This window comes from Elgaria multicarinata, chromosome 1 (genome assembly GCF_023053635.1).
Source record: "Elgaria multicarinata webbii isolate HBS135686 ecotype San Diego chromosome 1, rElgMul1.1.pri, whole genome shotgun sequence".
NCBI classification, from domain to species: Eukaryota; Metazoa; Chordata; class Lepidosauria; order Squamata; family Anguidae; genus Elgaria; species Elgaria multicarinata.
Window position 1 is genome coordinate 67,922,806 of NC_086171.1, and position 26,864 is coordinate 67,949,669.

At 38.1% G+C, this 26,864-nt stretch overlaps 2 protein-coding genes across 3 annotated transcripts in view; one reads left to right on the forward strand and one right to left on the reverse strand.

The window, feature by feature from the left end:
• SEPTIN7 (septin 7) overlaps positions 1 to 26,864 on the reverse strand; it is a 203,186-nt gene that overhangs the window by 132,766 nt on the left and 43,556 nt on the right. The window lies entirely within an intron of this gene.
• On the forward strand, positions 631 to 25,998 carry HERPUD2 (HERPUD family member 2). 2 transcript variants are annotated; one of them, XM_063129674.1, is made up of 8 exons: positions 631 to 1,033; positions 12,575 to 12,652; positions 15,353 to 15,466; positions 17,848 to 18,002; positions 21,177 to 21,299; positions 21,868 to 22,191; positions 24,627 to 24,741; positions 25,168 to 25,998. In XM_063129674.1, the coding sequence occupies exons 1-8, from the start codon at positions 887 to 889 to the stop codon at positions 25,324 to 25,326; spliced, it is 1,215 nt and encodes a 404-aa protein (XP_062985744.1). In that variant the 5' UTR covers positions 631 to 886; the 3' UTR covers positions 25,327 to 25,998. The 2 variants fall into 2 exon arrangements, with proteins under 2 accessions (XP_062985744.1, XP_062985752.1); XM_063129682.1 differs by having other exon boundaries at positions 953 to 1,033; positions 12,515 to 12,652.

Genomic DNA, 26,864 nt, shown 5'->3' on the forward strand with positions numbered 1-26,864 from the left:
CCCTCTGCTTATTTTCCCTTGTACTTTCCTAATCTATTTTCTTCTTTTTGCTATTACAAACCATCCCCCCTCCCTTTTCTATTTCTGGACACCCCTCCCTTGTGTGCCTTTTCTTTCTCTGCCACATTCTCTCCCCACCCCCAAAATAATCATCATCAAGCACATTTCCCCTCAGCATAAAGATATACAGTGATATGGGAAGGCTTCCTTTGGCAAATTTCTGCCTGTCACGCAGCTGTGAAAGGCACAGGACAAAATAAAAGTAGGGTCGGTGACCATCTCCTCTCCTTCCTCCCCTGCCCCCTCCCCCCCTTGGCATTCCCACACACTAGTCCCCACCCTTCGCTTTCTCTCCGTCCCTCAATTTTCTGCTCCACTTCGTCCGCTCCCTCTCCCCACCCCACCCTCCATCTCGCACACGCTCAGTTTGTCCCGGCCGCCGCCTCACAGCGCCCCCTGACGCCCACGCGCCGGAGGAGCCGTCGCCGAGCGCTCAGCAGGCAGGGGCGGTTGGTTGTTTTTCCGGCCTCCATTTTAGACTCGCTCTAAGCAGAGGGGAGGCTGCCCGCATGACTGGCCGCTTGCGGGGCGGCAGCGGCAGCGGCAGACGACGACGACGACGACGACGACTACTACGTCTAGGCCCGGCTCGGGCTCTTGTTGCGCGAGGCGGGTGTGTGACGCCGCTCGCCGGTGTCCTCCCTCCCTGAGGCTGGGCCGGGCTGGAGCTGGAAGCAATTCCCAGCAGACAGAGATGGGCGTCCAGGGCCTCGCCGCCACTCGGAAACGCTTTTCTTCTTCCTCCTCCTCCTCCTCCTGCCGCTTTTGAGCCTGCTTTCCTTGCTCCTCCTCCTCCTCCTCGGCGCCTGGGCTACAGCTAGCCCCGATGGAGACCCCCGTGGCGGGGCCGCCCGTCACCCTCATCATCAAAGCGCCCAACCAGAAATACACCGACCAGACCATCAGCTGCTTCTTGGACTGGACCGTGGGCAGGCTGAAGTGCCACCTCTCCAAGGTGTACCCCAGCAAGCCGGTGAGCCCCTCTCTTCTCCAACCCCCCAATAAATAACCCCTCTGAGCACAGACGGTGGGATGCCCCTCTTTTGCCGTGCTAAGCTGGATGGGGGCGGGTTTTTCTCCCCCTCCTCCCTCGGGGCCTGGTGTGTACTAGTGGCCACTTTGAAAATGTTGTTTTGTTAAACCTGCTTAACTGTGCCTTTAGCAGGAGCCTGCGACATAAAGAAATCAAGCAACCGAAGCTTCTCTTGCCACATCTTCCTGCTTGTAAAGGCTTCCCTTGTCAAATGTCTGCATTAAAGACATAGTCAAATCAAAAGCAAAAAGGTACTGGTAACCCAGTACAACCACTTCTCACCTGCCTCTGTGTTGTAACAGCCCTTCTCCAGACAGTGATGGATGAAACCCTGACATGCCCTGCCACCATAGCCAGCAACCAGGCTTTCTCCCTATCTTTTCCAGAGCTGAAATCCCACTTCTGGAAATTAATCCAGCAAGATTGCCTTCCTTGGCCTGGCATCCAGTTAGGCAGCACAACCACTAGTTGCTCGGACTCCCTTCCCCTGAATTTTTTTTAGGGCATATGATCAACCCTGACCTGGTGTTGCTCAAGCTAACACCTCTCTTCCCTTCCTCCTTCCCCCCTACAAAATCGTATTTCATCAGTTAGGAGAGTGAAGGCCACTTCGCAAGATGTTTAGGTGTGTATGGCTAAGATGTTTTTAAGTCATACTTAAAAATGTGAGCATGCAACAATTGCATGTTTGAAAATGTGTATTGTATAGGTACGTTAATCTGGAAATTTGAGATTGGCTGCAGCTCCTCTTCAGTGTATAGTTGGCAGATTTGGGTTTGCCTCTACACAGTGTGCAACATGGCCCAGAAACTTGTGTATAGTTGTGTTACCTGTCACTTCACTGGACAAGAGATTATGGTAGGCAGAAAATACCCATCTGAGTGGTACTGGCTAAGCTACTGACATCCCCTCCCATAGCTTAACATTGAGGTGCTTGGTTACCAGTTCTTCACCCTTCTCTGTTTTGAAAGTCTTGCTTTACCAATCAGGAAAAGAAGTGCTTTAAATACCCATATCACATTCTACTCTACTATGTATATTTATTCTATTTTATATGTATGGTTTTATCTGAGATCTTTGTGATATAGGGCGGGATATAAATGTTTTAATAAATAAAATGTATAGCACCTGTATGGCCAGCAAAGACACCTGTTTCTTACCTTTTGTGCTGAAACCTCACCTCTCCAAGATAGTGATTATCTTTGCCCTGCTCTATCTTTCTGTATACTAGCACTTCTTTGGCTGTTGCATTCATTCATTTCTGCCAAAAAAAAAATCTTTGCAGGTTTGGCCTAGAAAGGCAGACTGTTGCTTCTGTTCTTCTGCATTTTGCTTTTGGTACTGACTGGGAAACAAAAGCATCTGCTTGCTTGTTGATCCTTTCTTTCTAGGCTGAATTTGCAGCTAACACAATTGCCTGACACTTTCTCTTTCTCCTATAGCCCCATGTGTTCATGGTATAGTCCCGCAAAGCATGGGCTGTTCCTGTTTTCCCCATAACACTCTCCTAGCAGCAACTGGGCAATAATTACATGTTCTTCTGCTGCAGCTAACACAATTGCCTGACACTTTCTCTTTCTCCTATAGCCCCATGTGTTCATGGTATAGTCCCGCAAAGCATGGGCTGCAGTTGTTTTTCTTCATCATGTGTCTGAACAAACTGGGTAGCACACCTCCATTGCCACATAAACTGATTTCTTACATGTTAACTAGTTGAAACCTTTTTTTTTTTTCTTTTTTTTTTTTTAAATTATAAACATAGATAAACATTTCCAAAATATAACTGAAACTAACACAATAAGAAAAAAAATACATCAAATATCTGCTGCATACATATTGAATAATTGTTGAGTACAAATATCAAAAACTATTACATATGCCTTATCACTCTACAACATCTTCATTCTTAACATAAATGTGCACCCCCCACCTCGGGATCATTCTTGAGTCCAAAATCTAATCATTTCTTCTGCTGGTGGTTTCCCACTTCCCTTAGTAAACACGAACACTAGGAACTGTTTCCAGATTCCTTCGAACTCATTTATTTTAGTTACGCCTTTTCTCCACTTAATATTACATGTCAGTTTATCATTAATGGCTATGTCCCATACTACTTTATACCATTCCTCAATAGAATATTCCCCTTGGATCTTCCAGTTCCTAGCTATCATCAATCGTGCTGCAACCAACAAACTCGATATCAGCTCTATAGTTCCTTTTCCACACTTTATATCTTCAAATAGTGACAGCAATGCTATTTTTGGTGTTTGTTCTATTTTCATTCCCACTATTTCTTCAATTTCTGAAAACACCATCTTCCATAATCTTTGTACATATTTGCATTGCCACCACATATGTAAATACGTTCCTTTTTCCCCACATCCTCTCCAACAATTTGCTGAATGTTGATCACTTATCTTATTCAATCTAACCGGGGTTAGGTACCACCTCCATAAAATTTTAAAATAATTCTCCTTTATTCTTACTGATAAACTTCTCAACACTCTTTGTTTCCATAGTCCCTCCCAGCTCTGTCGCCCTATTTGTATCTTCAAATCTGATTCCCAAATCATTTTCTCTGTATTCTCTCTAAACTCCTTCTCTAACAATATTTTATATATTTCACTCATTAATCCTTTTGAAACTATACTACTTCCTTTTCCTTTCTCCTTACTTACTACTAATTCTTCAAACCTCGTCATCTTTCTGCACATTCTATTATCTTTAATCCACTTTTTATTCCATTGCTCTAATTGACCATATTCTAGCCAAGATAGCTTCTTCTCCTTTAACAAATTTTCCATATCTTCTCTTGTTTTAATATCTCTTACCCAATCCTTTAATTTTATTTTATTTTTCTCTTTTAATATTTTACATAATCTACCCTTTAGATCCTCTGGGAAATTCTTTAACATTATTATCGGTGCTAAGGGAGAGTTGCTCGGAAGCAGCTTCCCTTTAAATTTACTCCAAATTTCCCATTGAGTCCTCAGGAGTGGATTATCTATACTTCCAACCCACTTTCTTCCTCCATCTTTAAAAAAAACATTCTCCAGATTCATCTCTACCTTACTTATAATTTTTTCTTCCATCCAATATAAATCTCCTACTCCCATAATTGCTTCTACAACATGTCTTAATCTATTTGCTACGTAGTATAATTTTATGTTTGGGAGACCCATTCCCCCCTTTTTTTGGCTTAGGTACCAATTATTTTTATTCACTCTTGCTCTCTTTTCTCCATTACAATATTTATTAATAATATTTTGCCAACTTTTTATCTCGGTTTCTGATATTTTTATAGGTAACATCCTAAATACAAAATTAATTTTAGCTAATATCTTCATTTTTATCAAAGCTATTCTCCCAAACCAAGATAAATTTAATCTTTTATATTTTTCCAATTTCTCTAGTACCTCCTTCTTTAACCTCGTTAAATTTTCCCTTTCTAAATTCTCTAGATTTTTTGTAATTTTAATTCCCAAATATTTAATCTCGTTCTTAACTTTCAATTCCATTCCCTTAACTTCCCAATCCTTTTCTTCCCTCTTAGTATAGTTAAACAACATCATCTCTGATTTAGACCAATTTATTTTTAACCCTGTAATTTCCTCAAATTCCCTCAACTGATATTTAATTCTTTCTAATTTTCTTAATGGATTCTTAATGGTCAATAAAGTATCATCCGCAAACATGTTTAGCTTTATTTCCCTTACCTCTCCAATTCCTTCTAATTCTTTATCCTCCCTTAGTGCCTTCGCCAAAACTTCCATAACCATTACAAAAAGGACCGGCGAGAGCGGACATCCTTGTCTTGTTCCTCTGGCTAGTCGTATCTTTTCAGTAAGTCCGTCATTTACCACCACTACCGCCGTATTTTGGGAATATAGCTGTTCTATTACATTTTTAAATTTATTTCCAAATCCCAATTTATCTATAATACTCTTTAGTGCCTGCCAGCTCACACAATCAAAAGCTTTAAAAATATCTAATGCCATAATACCTGCCTTAATATTTGCTTTTTTTATTACATTTATTATATTTAAAACTCTACCCACTAAATTATGCATATGTCTTCCTACCACAAACCCACATTGATCTGCTCCTATATATTCTGCCAAGAATTTATTTAATCGTTTGGCCATAATAGATGTAAAAATTTTAGCATCCTGATTTATTAAAGAAATAGGTCTATAAGAATCGGGATTAGTCAAATCTTTATCTGGTTTTGGGATCAGAATTATCACTGAATGTTCCCATGATTCAGGTATCTTCTCTCCTGATAATATCCTATTATAAAGTTCCATTAATTTTGGAACTAGACAATCTTTGAAGACCTTATAATATTCTGGACCCAAACCATCTGCTCCTGGTGATTTACCCACTTTTAACTTATCAATAACCTCTTCAACTTCTCTTTGAGTTATTACTGACTCCATTAACTCCTTATATTCTGATTTTATTTCCTTCTTTATAAACCTTCCAATATACTCCTCCACCTTTTCTTGTTGAATTTCTTTACCCTTGTACAATTCCTGATAAAATTCCTGAAAAATTTTTATTTTAGCTTTCATTGCATGACAATAATTCCCTCGGCTATCTTTCAACGTTTCTATCCCATTCCTCCCTTTTTCTTTTTGTGTGAGCTTGGCAAGCAACCTCGAGTTCTTATCACTATTTTCAAAATATTCCCTTTTCATATACATTAAATTCTTTTGAATCTCTTCTATATTTAAATTTTCTAATTGTTTCTTCTTAGCTTGTATTTCCACTAATTTATATTTATCTTTACTTCGCCAATATCTTTCCTCCAAGTTTTTAATTTCTATCTCTAACTTTTCCTGTTCTGCACGTTGTTGTCTTTTTAAACTACATGTTTCTCTAATACAGATTCCTCTTGCTACAGCCTTCATGGTGTCCCAAATGACTGACCCAGCTGTTCCTCCTTTTTCATTAATTTCCCATGACTCCGACAGTTCCTTCCGAATTTTATCTACTATTTTATTGTATTTCAATATCTTTGTGTTCAACTTCCATCTATATGCCTCTTTATAATCTTTCTTAACTGTAAATTCTAAACTTAACAAGGCATGATCAGTTACTTTTATTACCCCCATTTCCATTTTACAAATCCTCGTTGCAAAGTCTTTTGAAACAAATATATGATCTATCCTGGAGTATGTATGATGAACTGGGGAAAAATATGAGAATCCAGGCCTATTCCCGTTAAGTAAGCGCCACGAATCTAAATAATCATTTTCTTTTATTAATTTATTCAATATAGTCATATTGTTTCTCTTTTCAACATTAGTGGGATTTGACCTGTCTCTTTTATTATCCATAACCATATTAAAATCCCCCGCTAATATAACATACCCCTCCTTAAATTCTTCTATTTCTTTAAACAACTTTATAAAAAACTCTCTATGCCTCTCATTTGGGGCATAAACATTAATCAAAGTATAGACCTTTCCCTCAATTTTACCTTTTAACATAAGATATCTACCCTTATCATCCTTTTTTACCTCTTCTAATGTAAACCCACTTTTTTTTGAAATCAAAGTGGCCACTCCATTTTTTTTTGATGTCCCTAATGACTTTTCATAATAGGCTAGCCACTTTAATTTTATCATATTCGAATTCTCGGAGCCTTGGTGTGTCTCTTGGATCATTATAATATCTGATCCCTCTTTATTAAGCATTTGTTCTATTCTCTTCCTTTTCACGACTGCCCCTAAACCTTTAACATTGAGTGTTGATACCTTTATCTTTTTATCCATAATCACCCTTTTGAAATCTCTTCCGATCCCTTGTGCTCAGCAGTTCAAACTTGCTTACATAAAAACACAAACTCCATACATAAAACCCCCACCCTCCTACCCCAATCCCTCCTCCCCTACCTTCCCCCCCTCCCCACCCCCCCACTCTAATCCCCCCCCCATATCCCCGTGAGTCTAGTACTCCAGCCATCTACTTTAAAGGGGGAGGGGGGAGGCAGTGCTGTGCCTGGCCGGCAGATTTCTATATTAGCATTTTTATTTGCAATTATCTCCAAACATAATTAACAATTCTCTTACTCTCCAGATGTCCCAGCCTCATTCCCTCCCCCACCCACTCCAGCCCCATCTGCTTCCCCATCCAGACCCAGCCTCTTCAGCAAATCTTTACCTTGATCCAATGAGGTTACTCTGTGTTCCCTCCTCCCATATGTAAATCTTAAAAAAAACCGGGTAACCCCATGCATAAGGAATTTCATTCTTCATTAATGTTTCCATTATTAGTTTAAGACTACTTCTCCAATTTAATGTACGTTGAGAAAGCTCATTGTAAATTTACACTGGTTTGCCTTTATATTATATCTGATTCTTAAATCTCAATTCTTTCATAATTTGCTCTTTTTTATAATAATTACCAAATTTCACCAAAATGTCTCTTGCCCCTTTGTGGTTTTGCCCCCCCACACGATGGACTCGATCCGGATCCAATCCGTCTATTGATATATCGGCATCAGCTCCTTGAACCAGTTCACGATGATTTCTCTAAGATCTTCTCCCTGCGACTCCTTTAGCTGCTTTATTCAAAAAGTAGATCTACTAGATTAATCTTCCGAGGCAATCGATCACAGTACCCATTCTTTAAATTGTATATTAGTTGATTTCTCAAAAGCCTCTTATTCCTTCTGGTCCAAGTCCGCTTTAGCCTCTATCTTTTTGATCTTATCCGAATTTTCCACCTTTTTTATCCGCTAAATACACAATTAATGTCTAAATTCACTCATATGCTGATCCATTTTTTTTAAAATATAACAATGTTATTTTCAGCTATAATGGGCCTGATCTCCATCAACGAGGGAGGGTTACTACCACTTTCTCCTCCTTCAGTCATATTTTTTCTTTATTTGGTATTGTATCCAAAGGGACTGGGTCTTTATCTTCCTCCTCTTGCTCAACTCCAGGGGCTGTCCTTTCCAGGAGGGAGAGGCATGCCGAATTATGATTTGAAAGTTCCTTTTTTTTTTATAATTTGAAGGTTTCTTATTTTTTTTTCTTCTTTTTTTTCTTTTTTCTTTTTTTTTTTTTCTTTTTCTTTTTTTGTATATTAAGCTTTGCCCAACTTTTGATCTTTCTTTTAATGTTAGGCATGGGACTCTTCTGGGTAGGGCATAAGTCTTAGAGTGTAACTCGCTTCCTTAGCAACTTATGCTGGCTTCTCTGTTATATATCAAACACTTTTTCTTTCTTCATGAGGGGGGGGAATATCCAGTTCACAACAGCATTCACTAGAGGGGATCAGTTTAATCATTCGCAGCCTCTCAGCTTCCCACATCTCCCTCACCGAATGCCGAATGCAGCTTCTTCCACCTTCTCTCCCCCCCTTCTCACCACGCCAATAAATCCAATCAACAACTTCCACCTTACAAAGCCAGCATTTCAATCTTTCCCATGTGAGATAAGAATGAAAGGTTATAACACAAATCAATGTCCAGCAAGCATAAATTCCTTCTTTTTAAACTGCGTCAGTGTTACTTTCGGTTTCGATCGTGTTGCCGTTTATACAGACATTGTATTAAATATCAATCATCTCACCTCCCTTCTTCAAATCTCTCAGCTTTTCCAGCTCCTGTGACTTTTATAATCATTTTCTGTCGTTTGCTCAAAGATTTATGCCCATTAGAAGAGAGATAATTGCTTTTTCCGGCAAACGCCGCTTAGAGCCTCAGAAGAAACCCGCCATTGCTCAGGCGGCCAGCTCCGCCCCCCAACTAGTTGAAACCTTATCTCCAAAATAAGTTTAAATAAAAAATAGTATATTTCAATAAGCTATTAGGTATGTTGCAGTTTATCCATCCTTGACGATCTTGCTGTTTCTGAAAGATGTGTAAGTGAACAAACTGATGGGGTTAACAGTACTCTTTGCTTTTACTAGGCTTCACTTGCACCTTCCTTCACTTTTACTATTCCAGAAACAAGGCCCATTGACATCTTGGATTGGTGGGGCACTCTTAACCTATACCAGGGAATGAAACTAATTATTTTGTCTTAATTATTTAGTGAATTACGTTTTATATAACATGAATTTTTAGTGGCAAATGTGATGCTGTTTATTATTATTTGAAAGACATTGTCAAAGTGTTATAACTGATAGGAAAGTTTTGAGAACAGCTGGGATTAGTAAATAACAATCCAAGGCAAAATTACTATGTCATATTTACAGACAATGCAAGATTGAAGTTAGTTCCTGGTTTCTTTTGCAGTTTTTAAATCTTATTCAATACAGAATTGTCATAGAGAGGCACTTTCTTTAACAATGTATAAGCACACATTAGCATTCAGTTTCCATGTAGTAAATGTAGTAATATAACAAACTAAATAAAGGACTGGTACCTGAGCACCTTTACACTACAAAATGACCTTTGGGTCACCCTAAATCATATGTTCAGATCACAGAGAAGCTGACAATGCCTTTATTCATGTTTGGGTTGCTTGGGCAACTTAGTGGAAGGAATTGGGGCAGCCCATTTGAGAGTACTTGGTAAACAGATGAATTTTTGGGTCACCCATTCACCTATAGCAGTTCATAACAGACTCAGTGTCCTGGGGTGGTTCAGTGATTTTGGAGTGCAGAGCTGGTTAAGTCCAATTTACTTTTTTGGTTTAGTTTCTAAAATGAATTTGTATTTGTATTTTTGTTGCATATAAACTGAACAGTATTGGATGGAAGCTATGAACCATGAACCAGTCAGCCTCGTACTGATATTTTTCATTGGAATAACCTGTCTGTCTTTTAAGAACAAATTGTGCTCAACTGTTAAATCACTTGTTAAATATAAGTTTACCTACTAAAAGCATTAATTAAGAATATTCCTTTTAAAAATTTGGTAAGAAAGTAGTGTTAGGAGAAAACCACAACAATTATCTGTGATGCTTTACATCATTTGTTTCCCACTATGCTGATTTCCCTACCCACCTCTCTTTCCTGCTTCCCTTCCCCAGTAGATTCCCCCCTCCCTGAAAAGTTCACCTGTTTTCCAAAAGCCTGTCTAGTTGGCTGGGTCCTCTGCTTTTCTGCTTTGGTAAAACAAAACAAAATCCAGTTTAATCTAACATTCCCATATCTGAAAGTTTAGATAGACTAAATATATAGGCTGCAACCCTATGTACACATATTTGGATGTTAACCATTGCCCTCATAGATTTCCAAGTAAACATGTACAGGTTTGTATTGCAAATGTCTGCGCGAATGTGTCGTTCCCCTTACTCATGGTCATGACATGCAGCGCGTTTTCTCAGAAGTAAGCCCCATTGAATGCAACATGTCTTGCTTTTGACCTTGGCCAGGACTCCCCTGCTTAATGCTTCAACGAAAAGCTCTTCTCTACATAGGGAGGGCAAGCTAGAATATTTCCTTCTAGTGAGAAACCTATCTGCCTCCTGAATTTGGGAGAAGTTTTCAGGGGGCTACCCTGGAAGGAGAATCTGAAAAGCCCCCCGTGTGAGTGGAACACTGCACAGTGGTTTGGAGTCTGGCCCTGGTGTAGATTACTGAAGAGTAATTGCATATAAAGCAGCTTAGGGTGTCTCTGTGAAAAAGTATTCTTTGATATCTCAGTCAATGCTACAAAAAATTGAGATTTATCATTGCTTTTTATGGAAACCAGGACAGTTTTTAAGTAACTAGGTCTGGTAACATATTTTTATAACAAAAATAACAATTAATGCAACCACAGAAAAGCTGGCATTAATAGTAATAACTGCTAGAGCAATTAAAATACACATGGAAACATGGATTTACTTTGCATTTAATGCTGTTGTGGTATCATGTATTTCCAACCATATGAGAAAACCCGCTTTGCAATTAGCTTGACAACGGTGTGATAGTTCTTTTATAGTCTTCACTGCATTTGTGGTTTTGGCGTGGGTTTGCAATCATGGAGGGAAAATAAGCCATAATGGCTTATTTTCCCCCTCTGCATGTGCCAGTTGTGAACTGCCTAATTAGCATAATTACCCTCATCAGGAGAAGGTTGTTGTGACATCTGAACCATGTGAGAGTGTCTGGCTGGGGTGGTTTACAAACCAGTCTGCAACCCATGGCTTGTTCTAGCGTTTCAGGGTGGTTCAGACATCATGACAACCTGTGTCCGGTGAGGGTAATTATGCTAAATAGGCTGCTCGCAACCAGCTTGCACAAGAAGGGAAAATAAGCCACCATGGCTTATTTTCCCTCCATGATTGTGTGAACCTGCTCCTTGTCTTCAACTCACAAGCCTGCACTCAAAGGAAACCATTTTATTTATTATTAATAATAATATTTATTTATAAAGCGCCATCAATTTTCATGGCGCTGTACAGAACAAAACAAGACAATCTGCTATAAGGCTTACAATCTAAAATCACAGTAACAAACAGGGGAGGGGAAAAACCAACTGGGGTGTTGCCCCAGGTGTTTACCTTCAAATTTTGCAACAGTCAATAGTTAATAAGGACAATATTTTCACCAAGAGATATTTCTTATTGTTCTGCAGTCCCAAAAGTGGAAAGAGAAGCTATTCTGAGAAGTATAGACCTAAGTATGTGTATTCTTCTGACTACAAGTGCTAATTTGAGGAACTATTTTATGGCTAAAGGACATAGGGTGTTTTAGCGTGTATTATCTATCTATCCGTCTAAGGGACAACCTGTCTCACTATGAATCTGCCCGGGTATTAAAATCTGTAGGAGAGACCTGTGAAAGGGCTTTTTTCTGTGTTGCCCCAAACTGTGGAATTTGCTTCCTTAAGAACTACATTTGGCTCTCACTCACTTGCCCTTTTCAAAGGGTGTGAAGACACATCTTTTCACTTTAGCCTCTCAAAATGGGTAGGTTAAATGTTTTTACTGTTTGTAATGTTCTTGTTTTCATTGTATAAAGGTTTTATTGATTTAAATGGTTGTATACTCTCTTGGTGGCTGTTTAGCAGATAAGCAGTGTATATTTATTTTATTTATTTATTTATTTATTTATTTCATTTTTATACCGCCCAATAGCCGAAGCTCTCTGGGCGGTTCACAAAAATTAAAACCATCATAAAACAACCAACAAGTTAAAAATACAAATACAAAATACAATATAAAAAGCACAACCAGGATAAAACCACGCAGCAAAATTGATATAAGGTTAAAATACAGAGTTAAAACAGTATAATTTAAATTTAAGTTAAAATTAAGTGTTAAAATACTGAGTGAATAAAAAGGTCTTCAGCTGGTGACGAAAGGAGTACAGTGTAGGCGCCAGGCGGACCTCTCTGGTAGGTATAGATGTTGATAATAAAATAAACAAATAAATAAATATCAAAGTACATGCAGAAATTGGGATTTAGAATACTAATCGTGAGTGGCAGGAAGTTAAATTGTTGTCTTCATCTGCAAATGTTGTTTCCAGCTCTAAAACAGTACAGCTGGGAGAAAAAAAGATGAATTCTTCCTTTGTCCCATCTCTTAGTCTACAAAGGATCAGAGGCTGGTGTATTCTGGCAGATTGCTTCCTGATCACCTGCAGCTGAAAGATATTCTCAGAAAAGTAAGCTTTACTTTAACAATGTACTCTGCATAGATGCTTATAAAAATATCACACATTTTACAGAACTTTCTGTTATAAAATGGTTATTGCTATGGCGGAATGGAACACTTCAAATGTTGTGCAATTACAATACAGAAAAAGCTTTATAACATGTTTGGCATTTTTCATAGTCATTATTACGAGCTCTGGCTGCAACCCTAAGCATGTATGCAAACTTGGAAGTAGGTTTAGTTATTTGACGACATAAAAAATATGCAAGCATTTAAAGCATTAGACTGTATTACACTGGTTTTTTAGTTATTTAATTACTCTGATTAGGTTGCTAGCCACTCTAGTCTTAAGCTGTTAAAGGTGCTCCTAGGGTTGGATCCAGTTGTGGTGTTCTGCTAAAGGAAACAGTTCTGTCAGAGGAAATGGGAGGGGTGTAATTACCCTGTCCTCCCCACACACTCTTAAAATCTGTTCTGGAGGGCTGGGAAATCCTCTGGAGTAGATTTTTGGGCAGTGCAGAGGGCTGCAGTGGGGAGGAGAGAGGAATAAAGTCCCATTACGTTACTTTTAAGCCCATGTAATCTTACTACTCTCCCAGCTGGTCACTAGAGAAGAAGGGTGTTGCCACGAATTTTATAAATGCCGGGGAAGGGCAATGATGCCAACGGAAAGGGGCATAATAGGAGCAATAGTGTATGGAAGAAATAGGAGCAATAGCGAATGGAAGATATGTATAATTTTGTATATATACTTGGGTGCATCCGGAACTGCATGTGGAAATCCAGTTTGAATCAAAGGAATTGAGAATTCCAGGCTTGGAGAAAATATAAACTATAGTAATTGTGTACTAAAGGCAGTTTTTGTGGTGGACAGATGATCATAATGAAGATTTAAACTCTTGCCATCCCATAGTCTTTAAAATATTGCTGAAGTTATGTGTTGGAATTCAGCATGCACACAATGTAGTACGGATATTGCTCTTATGTGGACCTTAAAAAAAGTATGCTAAAATCCCTTTCCCAGGTAGTATCTGATCATAAGATTCAGTATTTCAGTACTGACAAGTTTTATCTGCAAATTTTAAGTCTTGACAGAAATATATGAGGTTCTCAGACTTGTGCAAGGAGCAATTGGTATGAACATTTCCATTTAGAGACCTTTAAATGAAAAAGTCTGTGTACTGTGGACAAAAATGTGAAAGTCTCCAAGGTACTTCATTGCCCGAAGAGGAAGATTTGATGTGGAGCTTGAAGAATTGGTGGTGGTGGTGGGGACTCTGGAAGCTTGAGAAATGTATGTTGAGGCCCACAGCAATGAGTAGGTAGCAAAACTCACATATTACTAAAGTGATATACTTAAAATTTAACATTCCAAGAGGATGTAATAAAATATTACTTCTTTTTTGTGTTGCTTTAAATAGCATCTGTTTTAACTGCTTGAATTAAAACCAGGACATTTACAAAACAAGGGTTGAACTTATTACAAGAAGCTTTAATTTTTTAAAAAAATGCTTACGCGCAAGCATAAGTAATGTGCATAATACATACCTTATAGTTGTGATACATTTTCCTGCACATGTGCACACTTTCTGTTGGCAGTTACAGCCAGAGAGGCTCTATGAGCACATGAGGCCATTTTAATTCCCATAGCTGATACACAGGGGAGCACCTGTTTATACACATGGAGTTAAAGGTAATAATAAGAATAATATTTGGCATTTATACAGTGCTTTCTGAGTACTCAAAGCATTTCACACACAATCCTTATAACATTTTTGTAAGTAATTATCTCTGCATATAACTTCTGGGTCAGGGTAATACCTTACGACTATGTGAGTGCTGTTTTGAATAACTAATGGCTTTAGCAATCTTAAATACATTTGTCTCTTGTACATTAACAGTGGTGTTCAGTATGTATTCCCAAATGGTTAGCATTCCTTGGAAATTATCAGTTCTTTGATTATTCATCTGATTTTCTGCTAAAATGTGCAGTTGCAGAGAGGGTGTTGGCTACATTTTAAGGTGCACACTCAGTTTTCGTTGGATAATTTTAACAGAAACAACTGTACTATAAACATCACCATACATTTTGCCATTTGTAACACTTTGCTCTCTGAAAGATTTTGTTGGAATATCTATATGGAAGGAGGTGTATTTACACAAATACAAGTATTGATTCTACTGATAGAAAAGTTTAGATGAGTAATTGCATAGGTCTTCAATTTTGAAAGAAGTATCTAATTACAGATAGGATACATTATTTTCTTCCATGAACTAATCCACCCCTCTGTCACTAGAGAAGGGGCTAAAATTTGGGGAGACATGCTCATTATTTTTTAAATAGTAAATTGGATTTTGTATAGAAAGAATAGCTGTGGTGAGAAGCGGAGTGATAGTGTTAGTTTCTGGTTCAGCTCTCCTACATACATTTTTAGCACAATAACCATTTTTAGCACAATAAGATTCTTGTGCTTAGACACAAGGATTATTCTGAAATGAATTTTACTTCTCGTGTGAGTTTAAAAACACCTCGAAGTTTTCCACCACTCCAATAACATTTGCTATAAAATATCAGTTTAAATGTCAGGTAACTTGAATAGCTACTAGCATATGTGCTATTCAACTATAATTATGTCTGTATGCTCATTGTGAGTTTTTGCCTGAAAATCTGTCAGATTTTGCTTCTAAAACTACTCATTTTTTATTTTAGCAAGATGAATATCATATGGTTCATTTAGTCTGTTCTTCACGGACACCCCCGGGTTCTCCAAAGCCTGACACTATTAGGGAAAACCATGGCCCATCAGCATCTAGCAGCATCTCGGTGAGTTGGCTTTGTGTAAGATTTAATCATTTAAGCTCTGTCAGCAATGCTGTTTTAGTGTATACATCCTGGCAGTAATAGGATGACAGCATGGCAATGTATCAGCTGTCAACTCTTTTGCCCATTTCAAATTCTAAAATAGTATCAAAGTACTAAGTTATTGATTTGCATAATGAAACAGATCTTGGTGAGTATAACATACTTTTAAGATCCATGGACTACATAAGTTGTTTTAAAACTTCCTTATTTTTTCATGTTGTTGGTCTTGAGGATCCTAGGTTTACTCACTTTTGCGTGTCTCACTCATTCCCCCCCCCCCCATGTTTTATATATAATTTTGCTCTTTTCCCTCAGGAAGTATTTAGCGATATAGATCCAGTTTGTGGAATGTTCTTTTAATTTTCTTGTTCTTAGCAGGTCCTTGTGATCCTTTTCTGTGAAACACAAGAGTACACACAATGATTTTCCTATATGAAAATATCTTTCATTTTTTTTACAAAGGGTATATTGTCTCTCATGGAAAAAAGCAGATTGAGAAATCTGTTAATGTAATAAATGGTAGGGATGTGCACAGTACCCCCACTTCAACCCTGAGCCCAATTCGGTGCTTTAGAAGATGGCCTGCTTCTGCTTGGACTGATTTGCAGTTGGTCCACTTCAATTCTGTACTGAACCTGAGACAACATTAAAAAAGATGCTGCTGCATGATTCCCATTGGCTATCATGGGAAGTCCGAAAATGACTATAACCTTTTCCCTCTTGATCAGATGTCAGAGAAATAAGTTCAGGGATTGTTGTGTCATGTTCCTTAATATTTTGATTTATCTTAAGGGAATTGTCAATAACTTTTATTTCTGGGCAAAATTGGCTGAAAATCGTAGGGAAAGTTGCCGCCCCTTCTGAGGGGATCAAGCCTGCCAAATTTCAGAATGATAGCTGCAGGGGTTTTGTGTAAGAGATATTTTATTATTATTATTATTATTATTATTATTATTATTATTATTATTATTATTATTATTATTATTTATTTATATAGCACCATCAATGTACATGGTGCTGTATAGAGTAAAACAGTAAATAGCAAGACCCTAACCCTTACATTCTAATAAAACCATAATAAAACAATAAGGAGGGGAAGAGAAAGCAAACAGGCACAGGGTAGGGTAAACAGGCACAGGGTAGGGTAAAACTAACAGTATAAAGTCAGAACAAAATCATTTTGAGGGGGTGCACTTGTCCACCCTTTATTCCTTTGGGGCAATTATTCTGAAAATGGCAGACAGTGTAGAGATGTATTTAAGTAAGAAAACTGCAAAGTTTCAGAAGCATAGGTACAGAGGTTCATTTGGAAGGGATCACTTTAATGGGGGAGAGTGAATTAATTTCCCCTTCCCACCCCCAAGCTTTTTGGGAAGGGCATTTTTTGAAAATAGTACATATCTTAGAGGTGCCCACAGACAAGAAACCTGGAAATTTTCAGAAGGATAGGTACAGGAATTAGACAGTTATGATGATTGAAAGCCAGTTTAGGTTATTCTTTTTCATAGTAAAGCCTGGTAGTGTTGGGAAAATGGCCGTCTCTTGGTCCCATCCTTGCTCTCCCCAAAAGCGCAGTGATTCAAACCACTCGTAAAATGTGCCTTAGGGTTAGAAGGTGGGCCTGTCAATCAGCTGCACTCCTCCCCCCTGCAGCATTTAGTGAAATGAAAGCAAAAGACACTATTTGGAGTCTGGTGTGTCTCGGATATGCAAGATGCTGTCAAAGCTTTGTTCTGGGAAATCTTAATTTCATTTGGTTTCAGAGGGAAGCCTGCTTTGCTCCAGGAGCCAACAGAACAAAGGAACTCACTTCTGCTTGGGCTTTGAACTTTATCTGAATCTGATGTACATCCATATTAAGTAGTCTTAAAGTAAAGCAAAAGCACTTGTGAACTGTATTATTCCCATGCTTCTATTGATATTTATTAGCTATGCAGCATACCACATGTTACATACAGACTTTGGAGGCTTTTACCATGATGGTGGTGAGAGCGCTTGCCAATGTCATGGTCAAGGCAGAGATTGTGTTCCACAGGGAGGCTGATTTTAGGTGGTATCATATAACGAGTTCTGGACACATGATGATTTTGAGTTTCGGTTTATTGTCTACTTATCCTTTGACTTGTGAATAGTGCTGAAATTAGTGGAAATCAGTCCAGTGCGTGGAGTGATTTTGGCCATCAAGCTGTTGTCTGTAGAAAGAGCAAGAATGTGGGTGTTAGGAGTGCAAGTACGAATGTTTATTTTGTTTTTTTAATGTTTTGGAGAACCAGACCATTTAGCATAAACCATAGAATCCCTTTTATATCTGATGCAAATTATTAATTTCATTTTATTTTAAGAGTTCAGAACATTCAGGATCAACAACTCCTTCTTCCCCCTCTCAAGAAACTTTACACACTATCAGCAGTAGCTCTGATGGTGTAAGGCATCGTAACCTTCCACAAGCACAAAGCAATCCCATGCAAAGCCATCAAGTCCCATATATAATGCAAGGGTGAGTAAAATCAAATTATTTCATTATTTTTGAAGCTTCATTTAAACATTTTTCTTTATCTAAAGATACAAGAATAGCAATCTTGCAAGATCATGTTTGCCTAAAACATTAAAGTTGTATTCATATAGACCAGTTTGGGAAAAATTAGCCCACAACAAATGGGTAAAAACTTGCCCACAGAAGACCACAGGTTTCCCCTTAAGGACAACCCCCACCCCGGCTTCCATTTATTGTAATGGGTATGTATAATTCTTACCAGGAGTAAATAACTTGGACATTTTTTTCTAAGTTGCGAATGATTCCGTTCTTATTTATGGTTGCTATGATGTCCTTGGGAGTGCTTTATTGAGCAGTTCTAAGCTTTCAGTACTTTCATCAGCATCTGATAGGCCTTCCTTATCGGTTGCCTGGTAGTTTATGGAATAGGTCTGCAAGTGCTATATATCAAAGACAATGATTCAGTGAATGCTTTTCACTTGTTTATTTAAAAAAAGTGAAGGACAAAAATGCTTTCACTTCATTGACAGAGGGAAACTGAAGAACTGAGGTTGCTCTCTTTTCCCGGCTCTCATCCATTAATTGCCTCAAATTAATTTTAGACATTTTTGCTCCTAACGTCTGTTCTTCTACAGAGAATTAAAATGGATGATGGGGAGGGATTGTCTAAAATGTTCTGCAGGGCAGCGTATTGTTTCTGAAAAAAATGAAGACAGTATGATTAATGAAAAAAACCAATGCTTTCTGTACAGTAAAATCAAACTAACTTAGTAACATTTAAAATACATGTTTTGACAGTATGCCTTGTTAAAAAATATTGGGGATCAGTGGTGTCCTTAACCATGTATATTCTGAGAAACCAAACCCCTCAATTGCAAAAAATGTCATATATATAATAATGCATGGTTGTAGAAGTAATTGACACTTCGGAGCAGGTGAATTGTTCTGTTCTCCATATATGTAAGATCACATCTTTCTCAGATTAGTTAATCTAGAGTAAATATTTGATTCTGTGCTCAAGGTTAATAGGAGATGGTTCATATATGTAAACCCTGCTTATTTTCTCCATATGAGTGTATTCAACTGTGTGGAAAAATGTTCGTGTAAGCTAAATAGTTGTTGAAGACAGCTGGCATCTGTTATATTTCAACTGTCTGATTCATGCTAACATTTCTCCATGAAACCGTATCTGTGAACTCTTGGAGAAAATAAATTGGATGTGTAAACTGCAGGGTGGATTAAAAAAAATCAGTGTTTTTTTTTAAAGTAATTTTTAAAATCCCAAACTCACACATAAATGTGCATTAAAATCCATGAAATCCTCTCTTCTGGCACTTTCTCACCTAATGTAAGTAACTTATTTCTCTTCTTAACATGCTTTGGAAGGAGGAAGTTAAACAATAGGAAAAATATTTTATGTAGAAATACACGTGGCATATTGGAGAGCATTCAGATTCTTGGGGAAAATATTATTTCTCTCTTTCAACTATTTAATCTTTTTTAATATACCACAACTAATACTGTTTCTCTCTCTTTGCTGCCCCTACCTTTCCCCCATCTCCTCCGACTGAGTACATAATGTATCAGCATGGTCTCCTGTGACAACTTGCAGCCAATTTTCTTTCTAAGATAGAATTGTGGTCTGATGCAATACAGTTGCATCAACTCATGTTGCTGATACTGTGAATCAGCAACAACTTACTGTTGGTCGCTCTTAAAGAAAACATAGGGCATTCCAATTCTAAAGGATTGTTTTAATAGATGTGAGTTGATGTAGGTTTTGTATCATGGTTGGTACTTCTAAAATCACTTTTGTACTTGACGGAACACACTGCTTGGCAAATCATTATAGTTGTAAGACTTTATTATATTTTTATTGTAATGTAACATACAGTGCTTTTGCCTAACTATTATATTAGTCTACTTCTTCGACTTTAAAATGGTATCACCTGCTATACAGGCTGTGTGCTTGTACATTGGGCCACTGCAGGCAAGATTGGGTACATGATAATAGTACAGATGCAGTTGAAGGTGAGGCCCGCATCTTTTGCATATTAAAAAATTCACAAGCATAAATGCTGTCATGAGTGCAATTGTTTGCTTTGAAGGCAAAATGACAGTGACTTCAGTTTATGAACATTTTTACTCAAGGGTCTACAACCTTTATGGATTGGTGGACACATTGGGAATTTTGAGTGAGTGCTCTCACAAAATGGCTGCCATGGGGGCTTTCCACTCATAAAATGGGCACCATGGTGGACATGGCCAGTCATAAAACACTCACTTCCCAGAAGAGATACTGGTGAGACTAAAAGAAATGTAACTTGCTCAAGCACCTAAGTACAAGTCAGAAGTGGGGGGTCTGAGCTCCAAAACACCAGACCACTTTTTATTGTTGTAAGCCACCTTGTGAGGGCTTCTTCCCTGAAAGGCAGCCAAAAATATTTTAAATAAATAAATAACTTTTGAGCTGAAGTAAATCGGGAGGTGCAGGGAACCTAGTGTAGGTGGGGTCAAGACAGGTGTCCAAGGGCATCATGTTAGAGACCCCAGGTTTCTATTGACATGTCCTTAGAAAGAAATTGATAGTCATGTTTTGTGTTGATTACATGTCTAGGCATCCTACAGTGTTGTGGCTATGTAGTGATGGTTTTAAAAGGGGGTTAGATAAATTCCTGGAGGAGAAGGCTATCAATGGCTACTAGCCTTAAGGGTTATGTGCTACCTCCAGTATCCGAGGTAGTAAGCCTGTGCGCACCAGTTGCTGGGGAATTCAGGTGGGACATGTCCTGCTTTGTTGGTCCTTGGTTGACACCTGGTTGGCCACTGTGTGAACAGAGTGCTGGACTAGATGGACTGTTGGGCTGATCCAGAATCAGGGCACTTCTTATGTTCTTATTTTGCCGCAATACTTAATTTTTGGATGGTTGGAACTTTTACAGTAGAAGTTTATACAGTAAACCATGCCATGTGAAATCACCGTAACATGTAATATGTAATTGTTTTTCATTCTTCAGCATAGTAGGTGGCCTAAAGCTAGTCTGCCATCTATGTTTGCCTTTGAGACAAAAAGAAAAGAAAAGTTATATGTTACTTCAGAATTTACAGTAATATTCTAGCTATGTATCCCTCTGTTCAGTGATAACCTGGTGGGTACTTTGCTTTAATCCTTTGTAGCGATGTAGGCAACCAGTTTCCTGGGCAAGGAGTGCCAGCTGGGTTTCCAGTGTATCCTGCTTTCAGCCCTCTACAGATGATATGGTGGCAACAGATGTATGCACGCCAGTATTATATGCAATAGTGAGTACAAATGAGTGCCTTATTTTGATTAGTGTTAAGGCTGCAGGGTGGTGATGAAGACATGGTCTAGGTTGAATCTTTGTCTAGTTCTGGTAAACTAATTCCGAGATAGAAACTTAGCTTCATCAGTATACTCTCTACAACAATTGTTCCATTATTAAAAAAAATGCTTTTTGTGGATAGCCTGCTTTTTGTGTTCAGTGGCTGACTTGGGTACATGCTTTATAGTGGAGTATTACAGGATGACTTTTGCCCATTATTCTTCCATGGTGAAAAGTTTTCTTGTGAACTTGCCTTCACATAGTCTGACTTTTAAGTTTTGGAAAATGAAAGGCCACCATGCCAAAAAACAACAAACACCCTCCGTATTGTCATTTGCTACTTGTGCTGTTTTTCTGAATGATGTTGAGGGGAAAGATAACCCATTATATGCTGTGAAGTTTGTCATGTATAGTAAGCGTGGCTAACCATGTTTGTCAAGGATGATGATATGAACTGGGAAATATGCATGTAAATAGCTAACTAATAAGGCTTGTTTCTTAGATACTCTTAAATGTTTCTGTTGCAGTCAAGCTGCAGTTTCTGCCCAGGCTGCACCCAGCACTGAAGCTGCTAGTCCTCCAGTTCCACAGCCCGCAAATTCTGAGCGTGCTCCTGCAAATGAGCCCCCAGCAGCACCAAATGTAGTCCCACCGGAGAACAGGCCTGTAAATCAAAATGTCCAGATGAATGCTCAAGGAGGCCCAGTAATGAATGAGGAAGACTTCAATCGAGACTGGCTAGACTGGATGTACACATTTTCGAGAGCTGCTATTCTCCTAAGCATTGTATATTTCTATTCCTCCTTCAGTCGTTTTGTGATGGTGATGGGGGCCATGTTACTGGTTTACCTGTAAGTAAACATTTCACGTTTTTATAAATTTAAAACACTGTACATTAGGGGTGGTTCAGGATTTCATTCCCTTTGCATTTTGGCAGGAACGTCCCTGATTTGCACCTCATAGACCAGTTCTATGAACCTTTCTGCAGCACAGTTCAAGAACTAACTGATGAGGTGGTCTGAGGGTTGCCTTTAAAAACACACACTCTTTTAAAAAAGCTTGTAGATTTCAGCAGCTACAAAGTGTAGCGCTTCCACATGCATTCAAAATGCACCTGAAAATGCTTCAGCAAGATGTTGTCACCTCTTGGATAATGGTATGATGGTGTGGGGCAGGGGAGCTGCTGCTGCCCACATGTATGCCACCATTCTTTCCATACGATGTCCCTTTGATGGTACCAAGGACATTGTATGGCAAAAAAAGACTATTTCCCTCACCAGCACATGGAGTCCCCCATCCTTTCCCCCATACAATTACCAAGGTAGGGATGGCAAATCATGATGTACTGCTTTTCCCAAGGCATTTTCAGACACATTTTCAATTAGTGTAGCAGGTGCTGTGCTTTTTAGCTCCTCCAAGCACATTAAAAACTGTAAAAGGGTAGAAAATTAAAGAGCAACCCTCGAATCACCTTGTAAGTATTCTTTTAAATATAAACAAACTCAAAATTTGCTAAGTCTGAAGATTTTTTAAAGGATTTTCCTTTAACAACAACAAACCATATGGAAAAGGTTCAGAACAGACTTACTGATCAACATACAACAAAGGGACATGAACCAGATCCAGACCGTTCTGTCCAACTCTACTTCAAATGCATAATTTCAGTAATCTCCAGATTGTAAAATATAAAAATATTAGTTTCTCCATGCTGCATATGACGATCTGAGGATGAGAAATAGTGGCTTGCCCAAGGCTACCTAGCGAGTTCATAGCTGAGATGAAATTTGAACTTTCCAGTCCAGAGTTCTCATTCTTAGTCACAACACCAGCATGCTAAAATACCGTATAACATAACACCATTTGCTACTTTTAACTTCTCCTGCTCCCCAAGTTTGACATTCAGTGTAAATAATTGTCAAGGCATTCTGTTAGATGCATTACCAGAATGTGAATTCTGAAGCTTAACTCATGCAAAACTAATCTCTTAAAAACTTCATTTCTATTAGTATTTGGAATTTTATAAAAAGTGTACATAGTAATTTATATATATTTACCAAATTAAGGGCGCTCATTTAAAATTCCATAGATGTAGAAGTGTGTCAGTTTACTTCAGGGGGTTGAGGCATGGAAAAGGAACTATTTTTTTTCAAGTTATTTTCAAAGACATACTTAAATAAACTGTACATGAAGTATTAGTGATTTAGCAGCTTCAGTATGCAATTTGTGTTAATGCAAGCAAAGTAGAGAATGAAACTGAATATTCCAAGGATTGCCTACTGTGGACACAGTCTTGTAGGGATCCATAAATTAGTTGGGTAATGGATTTCCTGTTTTCACACACCTGAAACTGAATGTGTATACACATGCCTGTAGTGGGAGAAGCAGGATTTTGCTGCTGATTTCGACAAGCAAGGGTCACATGGGTCAAGCATGCGTTCATTGCATTCTAACCATGTAGTCCCAATTCCAAGATCACACCCAGTGTGAGGACATGGGGTGGAACCATCAAACTTGGGGGAAGAATAGTGTGAGAACTCATGCCCCACGATGTGTACACTCTTCACTGTCGGATCTAAATTTAGTCACACTTAGATGTGACTAAATACTTAGATATTTAAGTTAGATGTGAGTTAAGTCTCATTGATTTTTATGAGTTTATGCTACGCACGACTAAATTTAGATCCACTCCAGTGTGAAATATGTGTAAATAGGTTTTCTATTGCACAAGCAGGTTAATACTGTAAATCTTTGTTTTGCTTGCCAAGTCTTTGATATCCTCATCTAAATGAAGTAACATCTACCGTATGTTTTATATTCATTAATCATCTTAAAACAAAGGGCAATGGCAGAGTAGTGATATCTCATTAAACCAGATGATGTGAACCTTAATTGGCTTAGTATTAAGTTATGTTTTAAAAATGATCTTCTCTGTAAGGGGAAGAGTTGACACAGGATTATATGAATTCCGTGAATGATTTACTTTGCCAGTGGCCTGAACATTCTTTTGTCGATTCAGCTTGTTCGATACACAAGATCTTTCAAAGATTTCCTAAAATTTCTAAAGCTTTCTTATGTCATGCTGTTCCATGTGATTAAATGGGGATCTTTCAAGTTATTCTTAATATAGTAGATACTAGCATCTATTTTGGCCTGTTCTTTCTCTACAAATAAGTTGAATGGAGAACTATTCCACTGTCCTTTAGCCAATATTTTTAGGGGTTTTTTTCTTTTAGATAAAGCAAGCACATAATTCTTAGTAACTTTGTGCATATGTGTTATAAAACAGACACCAAGCAGGGTGGTTCCCATTCAGGCAAGAAGGAATCCAACAGCCTGCAGCGAACAATGCGGACATGAATCCTGATGGGCAAAATGTAAATAATGCCGGACTTGAAGAGATGGTAGGTAGATGAAATGTTTACCTTTTTAAAAAAATAGTTGAAGAGCAGAACTGAATTGCAGTTTAAGAAGTACTGACTACTATTCCATTGAAATTGAACTCTTCTTACCTTAAAGTTAGGAAATGAAATAAAGGCTTTGATCCTATGCATGCTTATTGAAGACAATGGAACTTTGAGTAAAAATAATTGGATTGCGCTGTCAGATTGTTAACTTTCACTATTCAGATACGTAGTGCTGATTTTGCTGTATCTTCTCCATCAAATTTATCTTTTTCCATTTTGAAATACATCATACCTGAGAGGCTAGATAGGAGTAAGGTTACCGTTTATTCTCTAAGCACTGCGGTGTACAGTTATTTCATTAACACAGTTTGTATCCCTTGGAATTAAAACAGTTAAACCACTTAGGAATTTTGTTTCATTAAGGAGCGCCTTATGGATGATGGGATCGATGAAGACAGTGGCGAAGACATAGTTGATGTCAATACAGAACAGCATCCTGGGTTTATGGCTTCTGCTTGGTCCTTCATCACCACCTTCTTCACATCCCTCATCCCTGAAGGGCCTCCACAAGTTGGCAACTAAGCAAAGGAAGAACTGTCAGTAGTAGAGCAGCTATGCTTTAAAGTGGAAGTTGACTCTAGGGGGGCGGGGGTATTTTAAATACAGTGCAATTTCAAAAGATTTATAATGTAAACTTTCTGATCATGATGTACAAAAATGTGTATTTTTTTCATTTTCAGCTTTCTCATGCTTATGAATATTTTAAGCAAAAGTGGACTACTAAATGCTTTTTAAAAGAGTTTTCTTTAAAGAAGAAGAAAAAGAAAAAATATTGGTCTTCCATATTATTGTTTTAATTGTGTTAACACTGAGACAAGGAACTTGTAGTTGGTGTGCAATGTCATCCCTTTAAAGAGTTGTTACATTACAAATTCAGCAGTAATATGAAGAAATAAGATTCTTCACAGTAAAATAGAACATGTGTAGGAATCTTTGTGTGTGTGATTTTTACAAATTCCTTAAAACATGTTGTATTACAGTTTTGAGTTTGTGGCAACTCAGTCTTGCCAGTGGCATGCATCTTCCCCCTCCTCTTCCCACGCCATAAATAATACAGCAGCTCTTCAAAGGGAACAGACAGTGATGGAATACACGACAAACTGTTAATACATGCTGTGTTTTTTAAGACATGTACTGCGAAGCACAGACACGTGTAATTAGTTTTTTAATTAAAAAAAGCTACAGTGAAAAGAATTCTCATCCTTTTGAATCCTTCAGTATTCATCTATATTATAAAACTCTGTAAAGAATGTAGAACACACATTTGTTGAACAAATAGATTGCTGCTTTCCTCTTAGAAAAATGGGAGCCTGCAACTGAAATAACGAAGACTAAAATACTGATGATTTTGATTTTTTGGTACTTTTTTCTATATGCATCATTTAGAACACCCTTCCTGAACCTGGTGTCCTCTAGATTAAGTAATTTGTAGTCCAATGCATCTGGAGGGCACCACATTGGGGAAGGCAGACATAGAGAATCACCTTTTTGAACTGAACATCTGTTAATCTCAGTCATAATTTCAGTACAGCCTAAATACATCATCATGTTTTAATGGAGGAGCTGTACAATTGCTAATCAACTTTGCACTCTGCAGGCCCTAAACATACTGAAGGAACTGTCTTCAAGTCTTAATTTTTCATAACCAGAAATGCCTTTGCCGATTTTTACCAAAATGTTCATTGCTACACCCAGCAGAAACATGGTTTTGTCACAGAAAGCAGAGCGGAAAACTGCATTCACAACAGTGATCATTACGCTTGAATAGGTGAACCAGTCCATACTTGGTAATACCCATCAGCATTGCTGATCAGATAACAAAGGAGAGGCAGCCTGTAGTAACTGGGTAGTAAAAGAGGTTCCTGCCTTCCTTTTTTTCTGGCCCTGTATCAATGATACTGGTATTCAAGCAGAGGACCTTTTGCATTAAACAAGTCAGAAAACCTCAACATTTTGAACAATGCTCAATTGTAAACTTTCAAACCACAAAGATGAAATTTTAGAATTAAAAGAAAAATAATCTCCCAAATTAGGTTTAGGATGTAATTATTTTGGTACAT